This window comes from Haemaphysalis longicornis, unplaced genomic scaffold (assembly GCF_048455015.1).
Source record: "Haemaphysalis longicornis isolate Haplotype H1 unplaced genomic scaffold, Haemaphysalis longicornis Haplotype H1 scaffold_1, whole genome shotgun sequence".
Lineage (NCBI taxonomy): Eukaryota > Metazoa > Arthropoda > Arachnida > Ixodida > Ixodidae > Haemaphysalis > Haemaphysalis longicornis.
Genome location: NW_027526203.1, coordinates 284635755 through 284659669, shown reverse-complemented (window position 1 = coordinate 284659669; position 23915 = coordinate 284635755). Strand labels below are relative to the sequence as shown.

The 23915-nt window shown below is 48.2% G+C and overlaps 1 protein-coding gene across 1 annotated transcript in view; it reads left to right on the top strand.

The window, feature by feature from the left end:
• LOC144169833 (uncharacterized) overlaps positions 1-23559 on the top strand; it is a 29480-nt gene extending 5921 nt beyond the window's left edge. The window contains exons 2-4 of the mRNA XM_077699201.1: positions 17245-17298; positions 18319-18356; positions 22498-23559. Coding sequence (XP_077555327.1) covers positions 17277-17298; positions 18319-18356; positions 22498-23085 — 648 coding nt within the window. The 5' untranslated portion in view covers positions 17245-17276 and the 3' untranslated portion in view covers positions 23086-23559. The remainder of the gene's footprint in view (positions 1-17244; positions 17299-18318; positions 18357-22497) is intronic.
• Positions 23560-23915: the final 356 nt, after the last annotated feature.

Sequence of the window (23915 nt, the reverse complement as noted above, 5' to 3'; positions counted from 1 at the left end):
TTTTTACTAATCGTTCACGGATTTGTACACGTGCACCACTCGGCACAAACACAACCACAATCGAGTTTTGGCCTTTCATGCTAATGGTCAAAGCAGGACTAATGACCGGTGCGAAAAATTATTGCGGCTTGGGTGGCCCTCGCTTCGACAAGAGTCCTCCCTGCTACCCGGCCACTGGCCTTGAGGGAAAGAGCCTCGTACAAGGCTAACTAACGTTCGCGTACTGTCGGGTCTTCTGGAGCGGCATATGGCCGTTTTCTCATTCCGGTGTCTCTTACTCTGGAAACATTCCCTATGTCTCCGCTGACACAATGCTCCTGACGGGCCAGCCACTCAGTCGAAGGGAGCAAATCCGACGAATATCCAGGCGTGCGAGTAGACCAATAAATGTGTTTCGCGCTGTGGCGCATTGTGCACTGCAGAACGTCGTACTTGCCGTGCGCAACGTCACAGCGCAGACGACACTTTTCGAGTCAGGTCGTATGCTGGGCCTCTTCATTGGTTTAACTCGCCCTGTTGATCGCAGTGATTGGTCATTCAGCGGAGTTGTGGTGAAGCCGACCCACGAGCATTTACAGGAGTTAGACGTCGTTCAAGCGGCTTTTCGTCTAGTAGTTTTTTTTTTTGCAAATAGGAAGGGATTAACGCGATTTTAGAGTACATCGATTGATCACAAGGCGACAAGGCCGCTTCGCGCTTAAGCTTCGTTGGATTTCATTATTGGACAGAAGCCATTTTCGGACTTAATGAACTGTTGCGCCCTAAAACGTATTGGCGGAGTTCCACAGCATCGAAAGTGGTCTAATGGAACGGATGTACAACATTTGCCGTCGAAATGAGCTAATCTAACCGAGCGCAAAGTCATGAAAGTTTTTTTAGGGAGAGTAATGTAATTCAACGCTTTGAACGTCAAACGCGACGACAGTTAGTATAACTTCAAGGTCACCTTGGGTTTCCAGTCAAAGCAGGAAATTGCGAATCTAGCTTCTATTGAAAATACATTGTCACAGACACAAATGGAATACAAGGCGGAAATGCGCACTTACTCTCACCTCGTTCTACCACCACATCCTCCTCGCCTCTCTAATCCGCGTTATAACTGCGGAGAGTGTTTCTGCGGCTTCCCCGACCGTAAAAGCCCTCTCCGCAATCCTAGTAAGCAAGGCGTTCCCCCTGGTCTTCACGATGCACTTCCGCGTCATGAACTTTATGAACTTTTGTGTTACGCGAGGTGCGTACGCACGTAAATAGGAGGCTTCGCACAGGTATTTGTAAAAGCCAAAATATACGCATCCTGAATATGAATCTTTTCTGAAGTAGAGGTCAATTCACGTATTCTGGTATTATTTAAGTGCGATAAGGCTTACTGAAACGGCAAGTCTTTGTTACACTCCTTCATGTAATCCTCTTGGATTATGTCTAATTTTTCGTTCATCTGACGCCCCATCCGTCTACCCGCTCTGCAACATGTTTGGCTGCGTTTAATGGTTGCAAAGGACGAAGAAAACACGGGGGCAACACACAAGACGAGTGTAGTTGCGCTCGCTTGTGTTGTAACCCCTCCGCGCAGTCAAACATGAGTCAGTGCCAACTAGCTCCTAGCTTAGCGTTGCGTTCCAAGGATTAAAAGCGTGGGAGCGGGGATACACCCGATGGCCTTTCCTGGTAGCTTATATTGAAGTGCCCCTCTCCAACACCTGATGGCTGTCCCACAGCGTTGGAGGAACCGTAAAACACTTCAATTGGGTGTGGTAGTCTCCTGCAATCCCTCCGTTGCACGGATTCAAGGAATCAGGCATTTTTTTATGCAGTTTATGCTCGAAGATGATCGATGAAAAATGCACGTCGAAGTACGAATAGTTCCAAACCTTCGTCAGCGCCTATTCACAGAACGCCGGAGAAAGCCATTTTTGGTGCATTATTCGCTAGTTGAAAACTATAGTAATGGACTGCACGGCTAATAGGGTGCCCGCTGATACCAGCGCGCCCTTTACGCTGAGTGTGACACCAAGCGTGCGAGACCGAGAAGGCACAGCGAAGTACCGCTCGTGCTGCCGGCCGTGCCAAGTGTGCCAGCCGCGTAATCGCATAATTAACCGCAGCGATTTTCCTCATTCGTTTGAGTAATTACGGTACCCGCGCTTATAAACCGCGCCCTCGTCGACGATCAGCCAAGATCGCGCCGCTGACCCGGCGATGATGTCACTCAATAAAACCGTCTCGGGTAAGCGCAATACAAGCCCCCACACGCAAGTTATTGCACTCCTGCTTTTTTTAATCGCTACGAAATGCGTCACTCTTAAAGGAACCACAACTACAAAAAAAAATTGCTCAGCAACTTAAGTCTGGTTACGTGATCCGAAGGCGAAAGCCAGCGGTTGATTATCAGATGCTTGTGCCCTGCTGCATATATACTTTTTCCGTTTATTTCTTCCCTTTCGTGTCTTCGTCTTTTGGCGCGAACTACCCCGACAGGCAGACTGGCCGCAATTCCCGCGGCAGCTTCCACAAAATGCCAAAGCTCTCCTCGGCGTGCACTTGTTCCACGCACTTGCCATCGCGTTCACCTGTCACGGGGCAGGCATCCCGCTAATTCTTGTTTCAATCTGGCGCAGTGCTGGATTAGTGCTGGGGTTAGCCCGCTTGGGTGCAGCGACGGCGACCCGGGCTCAACTTCCATGAAACCAAATGGGCTTTTGTTTATTTATTTATTTATTTATTTATTTATTTATTTATTTATTTATTTATTTATTTATTTATTTATTTTCTCTTCACAGCGGATGACATTTTGGTACCATTCATGTTACGCCGACGACAACTACGGCCACTTTTCGCGTTTAATGAGACACCTAAAGCATTTTCTTTAATATATCTTTGCTTTATCGACAGATCAGGCAGTCTGTGACCCACTACAATTTTGTTCTAGAGGGAGCGATGTTTCCTTTGCAGAGCAATTGGGTCTTTGAAAAGACATACTTCAATCTACCCGTTCTCTGAATAGCCTGATGACACACGAAAATATCTTTTAAAAAATATCTTATGACGTACTTTGCGGAACTGACAAAACACGGGCACTCAGCACGCTGACAACGTGCGCATAAATGCAGTTCGGTAGCAAGCGAAATTGGCCCCACCACTGTTTAACCTTATAAATCAAGTCGCATTAGCCAATCCGTAGGTGACGCTGGTAGATGACACCAACCAGAGTGTGACAAATGCCTTGAATAACCGCTACCCCATCGTTGAAAGTGCCCTGATCATCCAGCCTAATTAAGTCTGCGTTAAAATTCACTTATTTAAATTCCGTCATGGTTATCTTATGTTAAAAAAGAGCTTTGTGCTGTCTTCATGGCACCTTTAAACGTGCTCCTAGTTGATGAGTTCGAAAATACATTCGCATCGCGGTGGTTTTAGGCCTTGGGCATGTAGTATAACGGAAACTATAGAGCTGAATCTGCAGACCTGGCCGCCACATCTGCCGCTACATACAGGCAGACAGACAGACAGGCAGCCAAGCAGGGCAAGCAGGGCAGGCAGGCAGAATTGCTTTCGTGGAGATGGTAGCCCCACCCGAAGCTGGCTGGTCCAAGCATTCGAGTATAGAAAAGGTGCAGTTGTATTGCCCATTAATCAAAGAGGCAAAATACACTCCAGTATGTATGAAACGCTATGTACAGTGAATAACTCTACATAAAGAAAGTAATAAGTCCAGAGCATGTATACATACTTTTACGACACCTGTATGCAGTATACTACGTCTGATACTGCTATTTTCCCCTGAATGAAGTAGGGATATGTCAATATTGTCTTTATAAATATTCTTACAACTGATAAATGCAAGACGGCAAACCCATATATACTGCATCCTTTTCATCAACAACCTGTGACCACTGATCATCTTCATAAACAACCTACCTATGTCCTCTGTAATGTCTCTCCCACAACCTTTTAGCCACTTATTTGGTTTTAGCTATTGAGAGAGTTCGCCCAAATACGACACCAAAGCGGCCAGAACGCTTTCTGGAGAAGACAGAACTGTTTGTGTTCCAGGCAGCCTTTCTGGTATGGACGTGCCAGTCTAGTGGGCCTCACTTGGACCTCACTATGATGTTACAGAGAAGCAATCAGTGTTCTTGTTGCATAAGAATACTCCACCAGGGCTGAGAGACCCAGATCTGTGGAGGAACGCTTGCGTACCCGAATTACTGGGGCGTAACTATTGCTTTCTCTCTTCTCTCCCTGTCCCCTCCCCTCCCCTTTCTTTCTTTCTTCCTTTATTTCTTTCTTTCTTTCTTTCTTTCTTTCTTTCTTGCTTTCTCTCTTTTTTTCTTTCCTTCTTCCTTCCCGTCTTCCTTTTCTGCTCTATTCTTCGGTAAGCGGTTTCATCTGAACAGAGGAACGGTTTTCAGCGAGGATAGATGTAGATGTTTACGGCAGTCGCGGTCCGTGGATCAGGTTTGTTCTTTTTGTTCTTTTTAGAACTTTTTGGAACCTGTCTCAATTGTAAACTTTCTCTTAGAACATCACCGCATTTGTAAATCATTTTACAAGTAATTCATCACTAAATATAGCTGCTGAGAATTTATGAGCAGTCATTCATCTACCGTACTCAGTTTTTGATACTTGCGACTGCAGGTAGAAAGCCATTCTGAGGGTCTGTAGCATTCACATGCACTTGTGCTTCGTCGCGATAAGGTGGGCGTGTCAAGAACAAGTGGCTAGAGCAGTATGCGCATTGGTATACACAGTTTATCGTGAACAGTTGCTAAAAATGAGTCTCCCAGTTTTATTCGACACTTTTGCTTATTGATTGATTGATTGTAGGGTTTAACGCGCCGAAGCAGCGAAGGCGATGAGGCGCACCGTAGTGGAGGGCTCCGGATTAATTTTGACCACCTGGGGATCTTTAACGTGCGCCGCACTTTTGCTTATTGGTTTTTTTCAGATACAAAAGTGGAGTCTAAAAGACCTCGTTCATTGCGATCAAAATGCGCAGCATTATTTCGCGTGGAACGCACCCTGATACGTGCAAAAACCGCCGATGCATTGCATAAACATCTCATTATCGGTTACACCTTCACTGAAGAGTATTTTTCCTCTGAATTCTTCCATCAGCCTTACTCATAGCGCAATGATTGAATCTCACGGTCGTATTTAGCCCATTTAGTAAATCGTCCAGATTCCGTAAGTACCAAGTTGAATTCTCACAACTTCTCTTCAAGCGAATTTTTTGAACAGTTTATTTTGCTCTGTTTCCTGGGTCTAACTAACTGGTCTTCATTAACCTTTAAACGCAACAACGAAACGGCCCAGTTGGTAGCACACCAGCCCCTCGTGAGCCCTGGGTTCGATTGCTGCAACTGACTGCATTATCAACTAAATTCTTGGAAATTACGAATTTCTTTAGAAAAAAGCCGTAAATGGTCATGGTCACTGACGACGAAGACACCGTAGAATTTCTCCGCATGTAATATGTTAAGGGCCGACACCACAGGCAGCCGAATGGGCTAAGCTTGCGACTACGGGTATCTTTCTCGAAGGGAGCACCAGACAAAACTGTCCCAGCTCCCTTGTCTTCGCGACGCTGAACGTGTGTCCTGACGGACGTTGCCGTGAGCACTGACTAAGCTAGCGTGACAAAGTGACTCCGCCGGGAATCACGATCGGTTGGCGGCTCAGTTCGGTTTTCGCATTCACTCGAACTGTATAGCAGAGCTTCATTAATTTATTCTTTGAAGCACCTTAGAGGTCACACACTCTAACGACGAAGAAACCCGCCGAACAGCGGGTATAAATATATTCCGATTGATCATGTAGTAAATTTTGATGAAACATACTCCCGAATTAGTTTTAGGTGTACCCGCGAGGGAGGTTACGAACTATCAACGGTTTTCTCTGCTTATTACTGTTTACACAAGGTCTCCATTTGTAATAGGCATTATACCACCGGCTAATTGCACCGCCATCTTAACCTACGTGGCAGAGCGCGAGAATTTGGAACAAAAGCTAAAACTGTGCAGCAAGTGTAGGTGTAGATATCTCCGCTGTATTTATTTATTTATATTTTCTTGCGTGCAGATGGAGGGTTGCTCCGATCGCGGAGATCGGTGATGGCGTTTCACAAGGCTTCAATGTAACGTTTCGCTGCCTCGGGGCAGGGATGTCGCTGTCCCCTCGTATTCTTCTTACACGTACAGGCAATGTGACGCAGAAGAGAGAGAGAGAGAGAGAGAGAGAGAGAGAGAGAGAGAGAGAGAGAGAGAGAGAGAGAGAGAGAGAGAGAGAGAGAGAGAGAGAGAGAGAGAGAGAGAGAGAGAGAGAGAGAGAGAGAGAGAGAGAAATGGTGGGGGTCAAAGAAGAACACGCCGCCGCGTCCCTAAAGTAAGGTTTCAAAATATCCGGCCGATCCGCGCATCGCCGCCCGTCGCGTCGTGAATGGCATCCAGACGCGCCTTGAACGCACCCCGCGCGACCTCGCCCAGCGCACGAGCGACGTGCGCCTCGTTGCCGGCTTCCTATTCCATTGTCCGGGTCGTTTCACGCTTTTTGCTGGGGATCGGCGCTTGATCTCCGCGACGGCACTCTCGGCCCTTTGTATCGGGCAGCGGACCGAAATACGCGGGACTTAGCGCTTCGCGCGTGCCACATGCAAAGGAGGAGCCGCGTTGGCACGTGTCTGGGAGCCTTTGTCGCCCAGCCGTCCTCGGCGCGACCCACATTGGTTAGGTCAAGGAGAGGCGCGCGGGCATCGACGGCCGACCTAACCCTGCGGCAGCAGCAGCACGGCGGAATGCAGTGTCGCCCAGTATGGCACACATCTCGTCCAAGGGCGACTCTCGCTGCACTGCGTGGACAGTGCGGCAAAGCGCACCGGACGACGACGTCGAGCCATGAGTTAGTGCCCACGTGGCCACACGACGCCCAGTCAGTTTGCTGTGCACACCTGCAGTCAGTGTCTCTGGCGTTGCGCGATATCCCGGCCGACCCCGCGCATTTCGTTTCGCGTAAGGAATGGCCTGGAAGCTTCCAAGTACCTCGTATCGCGCCCAAGGGACCGTGCAACAAAACTCCCTTCCAGTGTGACGCAACGCCTTGTTCGTCCGTCGGCTTCAATGAATAGATTCTCGTGGCGATTTACGACGAGCGCTGCGATGTTTCACAAATGTGAGCCCCAAAAGCCCAGGTTAAACAGGGCGAAGGGCCTCCTCCGACATATTTACCTTGCATTTTTGTCATGGTCTTCAAGCGCACGGCTCTACGATGGACTAAGCGATATTTCGGGTAAATCGAGAATGGGCCTATTGCGCGAGCCACCTTCGATTCCCGGAACTTAATGTCAGATCACATTGCTCTTTTGAACTACCACGTGGGAAAGGAATGATGAAGTAACCAGGCCCTCGCCTGGTCTGATCATCACTTTCGGTCGTTCGTACTGCGCAGCTGATTTTTTTTAGAACACCTAATAACATATGACTGCCCAAAAATAAAAGTCCATGACGTATATCCCACTCCCCGTAAAGAAGCAGTCTCAATGACTGAAATAAAGCAATTGTCTCACACGCGGTGTATGCTCAGAACCGAGCGGATAAAAACCTCTCGACGCATTATTATATTACGGCTACCAAGTAGAGACCATTGTTTACTGCTACTCTGGTCTTTCTTCTCACGCGGAAACGGAGGCCGCACGCAGCATCATGTAACGCCTCAGTACCTCCAGTCTGTGGGTTAGTTTCCCGATGAGACTGAGGTGCATTTCCGTATGGATCACTGGTAGCGCCCTCATACTTTGCGCCTCCCTCTTCAAATGGAAACGAGGCGTGTCACCCCAGCTCCAATCATTTTTTTTTCTTGTGGTACAATTCGCAGAGCTCCCGTGGGTCTACTTCGCCACTATGCACCTGAATGACCAGTGGCTTTATCCTAGGGCGCAAATTTTACGAATACGCTAATAACGACTTCGCTGAAAACGTGAGGTACGGCTGCTGTGGCGTCACAGAGCAGTGCAAGCCATCATGATTGCGTAATGTCACGGTGCCGACCATATTTTTCGAATATAGCCGAATGTAGTCGACCATATATGTCTAAGTAACTGGTCATTCAGGTGTGGTGCGCTGAGGGAGACTTGAGGGCGTTTTAACGCGATAACCATTCTGGTGTGTTGCGGTTTTGTGTTACAGCCAAAACTTCCTACGCAGGCTTGAAAGTTTCCCCGCGCTGATTTTACGCACCAAACGTAATCCGGTAAAGGATGGCGGCGAGCGCTGGCGAAGCCATGAATGTACACGCTAAGCAGTCGAGTTCGTCGGTAATTAATATGACATCTTGATCACTCTGTCAAAACTTCCTGTGGCCTGCCACGTGCCTCAAATTCACGTGCAAGTGCGGTTAAACATACGATAATGGGCAGGAAACACGTCAAGGAGTACCCTTTTTTATCGCTATCGATTGGGAGCATACTTGGAGGTGTCACTGATTTATATTGTCAGCTTGGGGTTTTCTTATTAATTCTTTCAAGCCATTGGTCACACTTTGGCCGGAGTTTAAAGCAGAATAACCGTTAAAAATCAAAACCCATTTCTTAAGCGAAAGATGTTTAAACCCGAAGCTTTCTCCTCTGAAACCTGATTCAAAGTCAGAGCCCAAATCCAAATTGATCAGACCGTGTCGGAACAGTGCAATCGGGTAGGCGTCGGCTTCATAACGTGAGGGACCGAAGTTCGATTCCGACCACGGTAAGCATTTTTTTTTCTTGAGATGCTTGATGTGCCTTCACTAGTTGTCACTGTTTTGCGAGACCCATTTTGTAAAGTTGGCTTTTTTGCGGTGCGTTTTTGCGCGGACGATTCAAGCCTTCAGTAAGGCATAGACAGCTTTGATTTGAAAAAACCGTGTTATTTACAACATTTGCAAAGCCCAATGCATTATATGAACCACAAAGCGACCTTCCTCTTCCACGCGTCCGACCGCACGAACGTCCTTCGCGGCGCGGGATTTTGGCTCGCAGATCCCCATCCCCGTCTGCGGTCGCATGCTATAGTGCCGCTCCTCAGCACACCCGCTTTGTCTCAAACGATTCCCACGGTTCGTGCACCCGGAGCGCAGGATTATGGCTCAATCGAGCGGGGTTCGGATCCCCTCCACACCACTCTGTCCTCGTGGTTCCGGGGGACGAGGGCCCCGCCCTGCTTTCTTTCTGAGATGCAACTGTTGCAAGAAAACATGGGATGGCCACACGTAGTTATGCACCACATTGCCTTTTCTTTCTTTCTCAATTATGTCACCCATCATGTGATTGAAACGACAAGTGCCGAAACAAATGCTCATTCCACAAGCCTGAGGACAATCTCCGTGAGCCTGCCGCGCGTAACAGCAAGAGATTAATTAGGCTAGCTGTCGCTCCTACCTAAAACGCCCACGTGCACCGCTTGTGCGGCGTATACGCGCCCTCGTCAATGAGGCCACTTGGGCCGACCAAAGATGCCGCGGCGTAGGGGTTCGGCGGCGGCGGCGGGCGTCCCGTTGCATCGGCGCAGCGGCACGGCCCCTCGTAACGACGCGGGAATCTAAAGACAAGAAGACGAGCACCGCGTCGTCCAGCCGTCGGTGACGCTGACCAATCATGCCACGTCCTCGATTCGGGGTCCCCCCGAGCAGGGCGGCATCCGTGCATGCGTCAGGGAGAGGACGGCAAGCAGCGCGTCTGCGCTCCGAGGCGACGGGCGACCCCGAGTCGTCCGGCGCGGGGTCAACGCGGCAGAGGTTAAAGCTAGGCCTAATTGAACGGTACCCCCGCCGAGAAAGTGGCCCCCGCGCGCTGCCCTGATGGCTCGTTTCTCCATGCCCGCCCGCCTCGTTTGCCTTCGCGTACCGCGCGTTCCGCGGGAGGGCAAGGATCGGGCCCGCGCCGCTGCTGCGGCTGCTGCTGCACCATCATTTCTTCGGCCTCCCATTTGTTCAGTAATGTTCAATTCAGGGCCATCGTGGCACTCAAACAGAAAAAGGGCGAAAGTGGGAGGTGCACGCCGGGTACCTACCGACTGTGTTGCTTCCTTGCACGGATCATCGGCAAAAAGGGCCCTACATGCATTCGCTCACTGAATCTGTAACATGAAAGTAGTATCTCTTAAACAATAATTATTATAATAACAACAATAAAATGCTGAAGAGGACACCTGCGCTTTTGTCTTATGATATAAGACGCCTGAGCATAACTTTGCTGGAAAGGGAGAGTTTTGAGACGGAGCTGGTGCATTCATCATTCATGTCTCCGAGCGCTGAAGGTCAGCTGAGAGAGCGATAGGGGGCCTCGTTTACGTGGCTGCGACAGAAGCCAACACCCGCCGCACGATAAGCACAACTGGTGGCTCTTTCGACCAGTTTCCGGTGACGGGGCGTCTGCGTGGCATGAACATCAACCTCGCTTTTTAAAGCGAAGCTTTCTATTCCTCAATGATGACAATGTTGTCAGGCCAAAACGCACTGCAGGAAAGTCAACTTTACACAATTTTCCGCAATGGACTTTGCATTTGTATCGAAGAAAGCTTCTAGTTCCAGCCATCTTTCTTCCAGAAAGGGACGTTAGATTTTTTTTACCTTCATGCGCAAAGGGTGTTCGCTTCGCAATGCCGCAGACTGGACATCCGATGAGTGGACGCATTACCGGCGGCCCCCGAATGCCAGCCAGTAAAGTTGGGCCCAGCGTGCCCACCGCGTCCGTCATCAGAGGCGATAAAAAAAAAAAAAAAAAAAAAAACACGGCTAATCGGCGCGCCTCCTCCTTGCCGCATTCCCGTTGTCACTACGTCCGATTCCAGCTTCAGGAGAGCGCTCGCCTCTCCTTGTAGTTTCCGGTTGGCGGTGATGACGTCCATCCGCGGGCACGCCTGACGATCCGGGCTGCTCCTGACTGATAGCGCACACGGAAAATCCCTCAATGTTCAGTAACGCTCTCGCGTTGAAAAATTAAATCGTGTAGTTTAAAGTTTCAGGGAACACCACGGAAGAATAGCGCCGACCAGGGACTTAGGTATCTTTGGCATCGAGATGCCGCTCATGCCCTCCGTGACGGAATGCTGCCGGCACCCCTCTAACAATCAACAGAAAGCTTCCGCATAAAAATGCGCGTTCACAACAGGCCGTTGCGTATGCGCTTGTGTCTGCGTTGTGTACAGCAGAATCGCGGGAAGGCAAGCGGGGGAGAGCGCTGGACAAACGACACAGCGCCCGTCCCTTCTGCCTTTCGCACATTTCATTTTCTTCAAAAACCAAATACGCAGTGCTTTCAAGGTTGGGGATAGGTCTTAATTTCATTTCAAAAGTAGCAAAACGGCGCTTCATGCGACAACTATTTTCTGTGCAACGTATATTATGATTATACGGGTTCTTTATAGAACTTCAGTTAACACCTGGAATACTTTTAGAACGCAGCCAACAAGCACATACAGCAGATATATTAGGGGGCCACGATCTTACCCAATACAAAGATTACTGCTTTACGCACATCAGATAACTTAGAAACTCGCTCAAGGTCTGTCCATTGTTTTCCCGCTTAAGTGACGTCACTCAAACCAAATCGTGGCTATTGGCCGGCTTCCTTGCAGCCGGCTTCCTATCGAGTGAACACATTCGATACACGCTTAACAAAAATGCTACTAAAGCGCTACTAAAGCAAATCAGAAACAAGAAGTATCTGCTGCGAAGAGCAAATCACGCACTGCACATTTTCTGTGCTGGCTATGACTAGTTTTCGAAGTGCTTCCAAGCACAAGGAAAAAGATAATTCGTTTATCGGCAGTTTTGAACTTGACTTGTAATTGTCTTTGTAAGAATACGGAAACTTGTGCGCTCTACGTAACCTAAAAAGCCGACGGTTATACCAGGCACCATGAGGCTCTCTGCCTTCGAAATGATGGCACATCTGATTACGTGAAAGCTCCGACAAATAAAGTAATGTCTAGAGCAAAATCGACGTTCCGGTTCGATGGTTGTAGACTGCAAGGAAAAGCAGAAATTATTCGTGTTCGGTCATCAAATGGATTATTTTAAAACAGCGGGCGTGGCCTCTTTTTTTTTTTAAATGGAAACACACTTCGCTATCGTTAGACCTTACAGCTTACTATTCATAACTACTAAACTATGAAAGGGAACAGGTAGGCAGTTTTACGGTGTTTATCCACACCGAGACGCAGTGAAGAAAGCTTGTGGACAGCTTGATCGTACCTTATAGTCGGAGCGAGACCTATGCCTGCGAAGGGCAATGCCGATGTTTTATTGCATCATGCCGCGCACAGTGCGATTTCTTCTTGCGCCTCCTTCGGGCTCTTCCCCTGCGACCAGAGGCAACACAGACTTCTAGCATTGCTTCCCATCCCTTTCCCGATTCTCTGACTGAGAAGAAAGCGCTCATATTTTTGTCATTGGTCGGAGGAAGAAAAATGCGGTAGAGGTAAGTCAGTTGATGGTGCAAGTAAAAGAGAGAGGCCTAAAATGGCATTTCTTCGAATCATCAGCAGCGCATGGCCGAACCGTTTCGACGGGAAACGGAAACCGCAATTTATTTTTTCGGTTCAGTTCCGGTTGATATAAGCGGGTTATAGAGATAACGGTTCAGGTTCGGGTTCAGTTTCAACAAAAAATGCGGTTGATCACTCTTTCATAGGAATCGGTAAAACACGAAAGTGAGATGTGCCTTCACAGGACCAGTTGAATGTTTATTCTGCATCGATATGAACTTGCACATCGCTATTTATATTTCGTCGGTAGGGCACCGTCAGAGTTATCAACATTAGACACTGGATTGCACGCGCCGGAGCACTGCGTAAACCCGAATGAAACCACACGCGCTCCCAAACCAAACCGAACAGGCTGCCAGCGAATCGTTTGGTGAACTCACGGCCCGCTGCGGCGAAAGAGCATGATTTGCGGGGTTGTCTTGTGGGTGTGCTTGGCGAGTGACAACCTGCTGGCGCATCGCTTTCGCAAATGTGCTACCACTGCGTCCCTGCTCCGGGGAGTGTACGGCAGACGGTTGCGTTGCGACGAGCTCAGCTGGCGCCAACTGTCGGTGCTCATTCGCATCGTGATGCACTACTTCGCTTCACCTCTCTTAGACGGCAGCACCATGAAAATAAAAGAGGTTATAGAAAATATATGTGGCGCGTTCATACGGATATCTGCGCTTCAGCTCGTAGCGGAGTCGGTAAAGCGCCTGGCCCCTCCCGTTGCGGCGACGGAGGAGCCGGTTCGAATCCTGGCGCAACCGCGTTTCTTTGGCTTGCTCTGGCGATATCATTTCCGTGACGGATATGATGTAAGTCAGATCTTAGTAGACCCCGGCGTAAAACACTTTCGTGTTAAAATAACGGTTCGTTTCTGGCTGCAGATCCTGTCGGAAAGAGGTGCCTATTTTTGTTTGGCATATTTTTAAAATTATACTCGAAAGCAGCACTTCCCCGTCGGATTATTTTTCTTACCGGTACAAGCGTCATGACTCCGTATTATTCAGTACAGTTATCAGTTTCGTAGGTGCGTGGAAACACCGGTGGCTTAGCGTGGTTAACACGAATACAGGGTCGCTGATCATGTACGTCGACGGGTCATCAAACTCTCCGGAGTCTTCTGTTACTTCCTCGAGCTGCAAGTTGACTTTGACTTTCCCTGCGATTTATCAACGTCCTCCCCCTCCTGACCTGTTTAAAAACCCAAACTAAAACAGTTTGACGTTTTCTAGGCGAGAGCTAAAGGAAAAATATCAATGCGTGCTTTGAAGTTCTCACACGCGCATTTGACGTCCTCGTCAGTGCAACACCGTGGTATCGTACAAATGGTTTGATAAAAAGGGCCCAGTCTACTGGAAACCGACAAGCCCTCCACCTCGAAGCCTTCAGAAATCTGTGAGACTGCCTGTAGCGTGTATACGGCCACCAAACCTGGTCCGGGTAGTTCACAGACGGCGACGATAAATTCTGGTCCTGAAACCTAGTGGAAGAAAGGAAGTACAAGGAAGTGTTGACCTTGTTGAAGTGTTAAGAGGTGCGCTTATCCGGTGAGGCCGTCACAATAGTCTTGGGTTTTGCCTTCTAATCTGCAGACCTAAAGGGTGAGAGATGTCGGGGAGAACAACTGTGGACAAAGATGCACTTTTCTCCAACACCTCCGCAGGGTTGGGGCACATTTGGTCCACCGTTATGGTTGCTCTATCTAATCGCTCCTGCGGCGTACGACACAACAGAAAAGTGCACCGTCTTCAAAAAACAACTTATATATGGTGGTAGGCTAGTCCGCGAGTAAAGTGTGCTATCGAGGTGATGTTCGCAGAATATATTGTGAGTCAGAGCCGCAGGGGTTAGGCCCTCAAAAAAGCGCTTGGTTAGAATTGCATGCGTTCACATTCCCGGCTGTCGACAAGAGACGAGTGCAATTTTCGCTCGTCGCACGCTCCAGCCGTTTAGCCAGGGGGATTTCCGGCAGGTCGCCGTGACGTAATGACATCTTGTTTCATTGTTACCCCACGCCTGTTGGAGCCTGGGCACCGATTCGGTGCGAGAGACCGTGCGCGCACGAATCTTGCGTCAGCTTCCGGCTGCAAACTGTCCAGAGCCGACAACGTAAAGAAGGAAAGGCAGAGTTGAGATGAGGGGCTTTTACGGTCTGCGCGTCCTCGCAGTTTTCAGACCACGATCGATCATCGAGAATGAGTGAGCATTTCGCCGACGTGTCCCTTTGCCGTTGGCGCCTCGCGCTGCTCCGCAACTACGGGTATGGATTCGATGGGGGAAGGCTGCAGCCTATTCATACGGCTGCCGACAGGTGTCGGGCTGGCCGCATGCGCGAGCGCACCGGCTACGTGAACGGGTTGCGAAGTGCGATCCGGTTGCCGTCGAGTAAATACGCCCGTAGGCTGCGGCCTCTTATTCAGACAGCAAGCCTGCGAGTGAAAGTTTCACCGTAGACAGAATTAGGATTATACAACCTCTTGCACAGACAGGGCGGGAAAACTCCTGAGCTACTTTTCATCCCATGCGAATTGTGGATTGCATTTTGGAAAGCATTTATATTTGTTACTGTACTGTACAACCAACTAGAGATCGATAATACGACATGAATCATAACACAAGATTGCGATTAAGACTGACGCGATTTTTATTTGTTGTTTCGAAAGCATTGCTGAACTTGCATGAGATTTCCTGCGGACGCTTTTATGTGAATGTATGTGGTACATACGTGTACGTTTATGTGCTAGTGGATAGCAATCGCTTTCGAGATAACACAGGTAGATTCCGATAAAGCACCACAGTGCATGTACGGTGCATGCATTTTCTTTTGTGCCTGCGAATGACCCTCGGCTGTGCCTCCCTGCTGAGCTGGTATGGATGGGGGACCGAGACGTGAATGTGCTCCTCCTCCCTCACAGTATTATGAAGAGTCCCTGGAAGAGAGGGGGGTACGACCCATGTTGCCTTGCCGCACAAAGTGTCAGTACAAAATTTTACATGCGCTTGAATTTTTAGTGAGAAAGTTTGCGCAACAATTCCTACAATGCTCGGTTATTCAACGAAGGTGTGCGGAAATTTCTACACGTAATATATTTAGGAAGGCTGCGCGAGTCAGATTTGCGCGGGTGATTAGTTTTATCAAAAGGTGCATGCAAGACAGGCACGAATGGTTTGTCAGGAGAAGGGAATGCGCAGTAATTTTTAAGTTTCTTTTCTATTTACTCAGAGAGTGTGTGCTTTAATGCTCGCAGCTGTTCACGTGCTTAGGCGCTACAAGATATTACTGCCTCGGTGCACAAACAAGTTATTTACGGCCGTTGTGTGCTGATGTCCTCTGGAGCTCTTACGTAGCTCTACGAACACAGCACTATCTTGCTGCTTTCGTTGTGCCGTCACTTAATCCTAGAGCCTCTGAAACTACTGCAAATTCCAACGTCTTTTCGACGTAGATGCGCACCTTGTTTTGGGAGCCCTTTACCATGCTTCATTTTCTTATTGGTACTGACCAGTAGATTTAGATGGGACGCACACTTCGTGGGAAAAAAATCTACTACTAATCAATAATAACGCGCAGGGGCGTAAACAACTCGCATCTATCGCAAAATTGTTTGAAAGCAACAGTCCTGAACGAACTCCTCGTTTTGCGGTAAATCGGAATATGGCTGAAGGGAGGGCAGTTCGTGCTGGCAAAGCGATCTTTGCAAGTAGTTGGAAATACACTGGGACAAATAAATCTGCAAGAAGGAGTAGTGGCAGAACGTGGCCAACAGAATGCGGGCATTTGTGGCGACATAAAAATTAAATGTGTATGTCTTCTTTCTAAAACATACTAAAGTACTCCTGCGAGCACTTCGGCTTCCCCTCGGCGAAGTGGACCAGCGGTTTCTGTTCTTGCACCTAATGAGCGGATTCAATCGTTTGTTTGACCTTCAGAAATGGTCTTGCAACGTGGTGTATAAGCCATCTTTCTCTTTCTCTCTCAGCGAAGACGCTCGTGTGTTCGAGATTGCCGGGCACATTGAAGATACCCAGGTGGTCAAAATTAATCCGGAGCCATCCACTATGGCGCGCCTCATTGCCTGTTTAGTGTCGGCGCATTAAATTCCACAATCAATCAATCAATCAATCAATCAATCAATCAACATACATACATACATACATACATACATACATACATACATACATACATACATACATACATACATACATACATACATACATACATACATACATACATACATACATACATACATACATACATACATACATACATACATATGCAGCGTAGAACTTGCAACTCGGAAAACGTTACAATTGCACAATTTTTCCGGCATTCTTGATTTCTAGGCATCCTTTGCTGACAAATGCATCGTGAGAAAAAGAATATCGTGACCACTGCCACCTTCCTTTCAACTGCTGCAACATAATTATGTCAGAACCTTTTCAAAGGAAAAGACAAAAAAAAAAAAAAAAAAAAAGCAACGCAGTGCTTGAGCAATGCGCACGAAGTGCTTTCTGCTCTGAATCACATACGATATACTGCACCAGGCTGGTAGGGTCCGTACACCTTTACAGGTATACTGCTTTTCACATATAAGGAAACAAAGGGTTGAGTCAACCTCATTTCGAGCTCCTTCTAAGATGTCATTGACAAAATAAGGGGCAGCTTGGCTGCGCTATCTATGCGTTGTGTGAAAAGGAACCGTAATTCTTACGCCACAGTGGTGTTGTTTTGCTTTTTCTGTTGCAGAAAACCTCGACGCTACAAAACCAAGATACACAATGAAGTTACTAGTCGCAGTAGGTGAGTGAAAGGAGGACCGCTCCTGACGTTCTTTACCTGAGTTCAGTGCATATTGGTAGGAATAAAAACTACTTTTATTGGTTTTTCATGTAGCGAACACTAACGCTAAAAAAGTTGATTGTGTCCCTGTGCGTGCTGTGTTCTTGAGAGCCTACACGAGACGTAATTGTTTAAACAGCATGGATATACGTACGCAATGCAAATGTATGGGTGTGTGTGCTGATGGCACAAGGACACTTTCGACTAAAGAGCGCCGAACTTTATGCAAGTCAGCTTGCGAGTATCATTCAACGCCAGAAGTATGCGCACACCTGCTGAAACAAGAGAAAAGGAGGTGCCGAATCTCCATGTGTTTAAAACACCCCCACACATCATCCACTAGTACTTCCATGCAAAAATAAATACAAAAATCCAGCCGATACGATCAGTAGAGAGGTTATTTGGGGTGTAAAACGTGAGTTCGAAAGTACTGAAAAGAAAAGAATTCTGCCTTATTATCAACTTATGAGGTTTCGACGTCCCTTAAGTGTTATAACAAGCGTCCTCCTGTTGTTGCAGTTCAATTTAGAAGTGAACTCTTACGCATAGGTTAATGCAGTTCAAAGTCGTGAAACGGATCCAGATTGAGAAAATTTGACACTTTTGGAAAGAAAATTTTATTTTTTAACAATAAGAGGACGATTTATTAATCGATAAAAATTTTGACCAAATAATTTTGCGCCTCTTGTCAGTTTCGCCATGTCGGGCTTCAGTGCGACTTGCTCTTCGCTTGTATAACTGGAGAGCCATATTTTACGACGACAGGTCGGGTATTAAAATTCTCCGTCGTTCTTAGTACGCACTGAACAGAAGCGCTGTAGTGAAAAAAAAAGAAGAAACAATGATCTGTTCGAAAATAGCGTGAATGAAGATTGGGTCAACATTTAGACAGCACATTAATGTAGGATGCTGTCTTTCCCATAATGTAAACTTCATTACCATGCGCGCCGTCTTTGGACTATTTTTTATCTTACTTTACAGCACTGCTCGGAATGGCGACGGCGTTGCCAACTGTGAGGGTAAGTACGTCTTCAGTGCTACCTTACGACAAGTTCCGGTCGGTGGAAGAGGATATCGGCATGCGTATGGACTGTTTTTTGTGCGGCGGCATATTCCTGATGGACTAATCTAGAAAAAAGCCGTGAATCATGACATTATATTACCTCGTTTTTTGCTGGATTGTCTCTAAAATAGTACAGTATTATAACTTATAATGGTCTGGCGACCCCCAGGGAGACGGGATGTCAGCTAAGAGGCGTAATATATTTGGGGAAGCACTGTGGACGGACCTATTTCAAACCATGATCATACGCGAGATTTTCATGATGTGAGGTACCATTAATCGACCGGATTTAGGGTAAATTCTCAAGGTGCGAGTTTCTGCGAAGAAAAAAAATTGACATCCAGCTCAAATGCAGTCACCTGAAATGAAATACAAACGAAAGGTATAAGGCTTTCTCAGAAACTTCAAAATTGAAAAAATCACGCCATATCCACGGAATGAATGATGATAAGTGGGGCGAAGCTCGAGAGGGGGAGATCATCGGTAACCGTAACTCTCCCGTGAAAGTTCGCCCATTACATCATTAAGAAAGACGTAAGACTGTGTGCGTACATTGTACAAATCAACTTTTATTTTCGGAGTCAATGCTCCCAGGCCCAGACCTGGTGAAAGACCCCGCGCCATCGAGGACTACCCCGCACCTCCACCACAATTTGTCACGTAGGATGGGACACAACGGTAAAGAAAGAACTTTTATTTAGGGCGAACTTGTGCCCGAACAAGACGAGAGGAAACGAGCAAAGGTCCTTGCGTCTCGTTCGATCTCCGAGAACGACTGCGTGCGTTCGTGGCGTGATCTCTTGCGTGATCTCCCCCTCGCAGTGCACGTGCGCTCGCGCCTCCGTTGGCGAACACAGACAAGCTCGCGCTCCCGGTGCCGAGTTTGCGCTGCCGGTTGCAGCCGGTTTTTGCGCGTGCAACGCGGCCCACTTTGCGACATCTCCGAAAGCATGCGGCGGTCACGTACCACGAGACACAAGGGATGGACAGACCCATGGCTTTAGGAGCTTCGCCCCTAAAAAAAATCGTCCTGGGACAGGACGAATTTCTCTTCAACTGCAAAGTTTCAAAGAAAGTTGTAAAACTTCCTTTCGTAACCGTACTGCCGTATTTCAGCTGGATGTGAAGTGAGGTAGCATTGTTTGTTATCTGCGTTCAATTTCGCAATATAAATATGTGCGCTAAAGACAGTCATTCAAAGGGAAAGCATGGCAGTTTCCTAATTAGAAACTGGAGTAGTTACGTACGCTGATTAGCGTCTTCTCTAACCGTCTTTGATGAATAAGTTTGTTCTGACCTTTACGATGCGCGTATCTCCCGCGTCCTTCCAGCCACACGCTAAGGCAACGTTGTTGTTAGCTCCACCGCATGCACCCGACTGACCAATTTATTCCGTCAAAAAGAAAATTTCGGCGTATGACGATGTCTAGCGTTTGACTTGGTTCGAAATTTCGACCCGCGCTGTGGCGTAACTCGATGCAAGCATGAAGCAATGTAAACGGAGGTCCTATTTTCGAGTCAAATGCTATTCACGACGTTTGAATCGCCGAATTCACTTTGCTGGAGCCTGGCGGTATGTATTGGTCATACAAGTGCATTGGGGTGAAGCTTAACCACAGGATTTCCTTTGAGTGCACTGGAACACAGTCGACAAGAACGTACGTGCACCACTGAAAAAAAAAAAAGCATAAAAATGTGGCCGTGTATCTGCTCGCTTCGGTGCAAATGTCGTCGAAAGACAACAGTATTTTGCCCGCCCTGCCACCTTCCTCCTTCCCCGCTCTCCCCCTTCTCCCTCACGATCTCCCCTCCCCTTTCACTCCTCCCATGATAAACGCATGGCAGGTTTGTTCAATTAAATTTTGCCGCATGCCCACTGCTCGCGCGCCATCTATATACTGGGACAGCGTGCGTGTTTTTCTTTATTAGGGGCGAAGCCCCTCAGGGGCTCGGGCTGTCGGCCTCTCCTGTCGTCGTCCTCGTATCTCGCATCATGTAGTCACGGCACTAAAACACCGGGACACTCGTTTTCCAACGCCTCGCGCTAGAACGTTTCATCTCCGTGGGCAAAGACGTGTACTAAATTACACACCGGGGCACTCGTTTTCCAACGCCTCGCGCTAGAACGCTTCGTGCTTCAAAAACACAAGACTTTTACAGCAAAGCTGTAAATCCTACCCCCAACGGTTTCATCTCCGGGGGTAGAAATGCCAAGGTGTCAAGAATACACTTATACACTGCATGCTTCGCCCCTCCCCAGGTTTCACGTTAGTGGAGATGGCACGGGATTTCTTTTTGTTTTCTTCTCCTGCTTGGAACAGCGCGTGCCGAAATCATCTTTTTGTGATTGCTTTCATCTCTGCTCAGCCCCCCGCAGAGGTAGCCACTCATAGTTTTGTCCTGTCAGGCCTCATTCTGCTGCACTATAACTAGACTGCGACGCCGTTCATTGCCCACAGCTGACGAGACCATTTCGTAGAGAAACCAAGTCACAGTGCTCAGTTTCCGAGCCGTGCGGCAACCCCGTGGGTTAGCCTTATCAACAACAGAGCGAATTCGGCGAATGGCTGCAACGTGCGCCCAATTTACGTAAAAAAATACGATCTGGGCTGTAGCATCCCGCAATGAAAGTATAATATACTGACAATCTTCATTGCGTGATGTCACAGTGGCGGGACAGAGTTCTTCGCCGAAGTATTTTTTTGTTAGCTGCATGGATTGGTGGATCAAGTGTATTGTGGAGAAGCTGAGCCACAGCATTGTATTAGAGCGCACGTTGAGCAACAGGTCCAGCGAAAGTCACTCTCATGGCTTCCATATCTAATAAGTGAAAGTGCCCGAAGACGACGCCCGGCATGATTTGGCGCTGTTTGGTTATACCAGTGCTCCTCGTCACATTTAGGTCATTGTACTTCCCAGCAATTAGATGTGATTGTATGTAGTAGTGAAATGAGATTTTTTATGATTTGCTCGTTTCAAATTAGAAAACTAAAATACTATGCATGTCTTTTAGCGATTGACGACGCGTTAGAACACTAAAAACACCCAAGGAAGGAAGTATGTAGAAGGCAGGCAGGCAAGAAAGTTAACCTGGCTAGAGCCTAGTTTGCTATCCTGCACGTGGGAAAGAGAAAATGGGCAAAAAAGAGAAAGGAAAGAATGAAGAAGGGTTGTAGAAGACAGGTATGCTCAGCACTGAAGCACTAAACGTTAAAAATACCAAAGCGTCACACGAAAAGTGTGGTGCTGGTTTGTTGTGTCATGTCCATGTGAGCCACGGAGTTATCAAGTACGTAGGCTTATGACCCCTCCGTAACACAGTCGGAGAAACAGTTTTTTTAACAGCGGAGCTGTTAACTGCGGAGCACACACACACACACACACAAAAACAGGAAACAAGACGCACGCTGTGCCTCCTGGCGAGGACGGTGAGCGCGAAAGCAGCGCGCGTCAGCAAAGAGCGGAGGGCATGCGCTAGCCTCCCAACAGGGCTCAACTCTTGTCGGGCTCAGCTTCCATAGCCTCGAGAGCCGGCCTCGCAGCGGGGCTCAACTCTACTCGGGGAACGCGCGGCATAAAAAAAGGTCCACTGGCGCAAGAAGAGAGATAGCGAGGCTCAGCCGACGGGCGGCCGTGCGCTTAAAAAAAAAATTCGGGAAACCTAACTTAGCAAAGCCTAGCAAAACTTAGCGAAACCGGTAGAACCTAGGTCGACCCCATCTCCGCTGTTTTTCGAGCCTTGCACCACTAATGCAAGCTGCTCGATTTTTTTTTTCGGCACAAATGACGCGACATTGTAAGTATATTCATGCTCAAAACGTACCCCGATTCACTCCTGCACAAAGAATACAACTGCCGTGGAAAATACTTTGCAGTGCACCCCGAGATATTAGCTCATTAAGTATATGTTCGCGTTATTACAAATCTTCAGAATTTACCCAGATCTCGAAACAGTCGTAATTCCCTATATTCATACGCAAGCAAATGGTCAAAATCCCGAATGCGAAATTTTCGAGGGAAATGCGAATTGTATGTCGAACTTAACTATCCGTATCCGCATAATCCAATGAACATTCCATCGCACGTCCCTCTCGCAGCGTCGCCGGGAGGCGTACGCGCTGCCTGACGGCGCGGAGCTGCTGCTGGGGACCGTGAAGACGACCTTCAAGTGCCCCGGCGACGGCTACTACGCGGACATCGACAACGACTGCAAGGTGTTCCACGTCTGCCACGACGTGCTGGGCCCTCAGGGGACGGCCGGTCACGAGATGCAGCACTTTAGTTTCCTGTGCGGGAATCAGACCATGTTCAACCAGCTGAGCCTTACCTGTGCCTACGAAGACGACTCGGTGCCGTGTCAGAACGCCAAGGACTTCTACTACCTGAACGCCAACATCGGCGACCCCAAGGCGGAGTTCCTGAGCGACAACGACATCCAGCGTGCCGCCCCGCTCGTGGCAACGCTCAGGCTGCACGCCGGCGCCCAGTCGGTCGGACCCTCGGTCTCGGTCGGGCCCCCGGCAGGGCCCCCGGGTCTGCTTTCCAGGACACCGGCGAGGGGACTCGGCCGCGGTGCTGCGTCCGAGCTCAAGGAAGTGACCGTTGCGGCACCGCCTAGCACGGCACCACCTAGCACGGCGCCGCCCAGTACGTCACCTCCTAGCACGCCAGCATCGCAGGAGTGACGACACCGTCCACTCAGGCCTTCTCGCTCCTCCACTGCGCAGCACTGGCTCATAGAAATTCAGTCTTAAAATAGCTCACTCCACATCCATGGGGCATGACCGCGCTTGCTACGGCTTGTTCGTTGATAGCTTGCAGTGCCATCCGCTCTCATGTTGGCACATGCGTAGCTGGATCTTTGATTCTATCCCAAGTAAGACGAGTCATTACGAACTGGGGTAAAATACACGCTCTGGGCTTACGCGAACATTGCAGTCGAACAAAATTCTATTTGAGGAACGTTTTGCATCTACTGGTTTAAACAATTAAGCATTTTCGGGTAGTTGATACATAAAAGCAAAGCAGATCGAGAGTGCAAGAACGTAACTACCTGGCAAAAAGAAGTGCTTCACTGTACATGTAACACATGTACCCGGTGTTTTGAAACTGATGTTGGTTTGCTACATGTTCATGACTTCATTGAAATAAACGTTTGTTGTCCAATGGTTGCTGAAATTTCTTAATAGACACAACTAAAGAAAAAAACTGTGGTCTTGGTTACGGCATTTTGAACGCCGAGCAAACTACATAAACCTTGACCTGAAGTACGCTATGACAGGGTGATTCAAACAAACATCGCATGATTTCCCCTTCCAAGCTACCGTCATAGGCAAATGTTCCCCACGCCGGCCGTCATGGTTTCTCAAGTGCAACTCAGACTGACTGACCGACGGATTCATCAATGCCCGGCTGAAACTGCTGTACATAGAGACTTGAAATTTCAGGAGTTCAGTCCTGCCATGGCGTATAAAGCTTCACTAAAGCTGTATTTTTGGAAATTACACCCCTATTT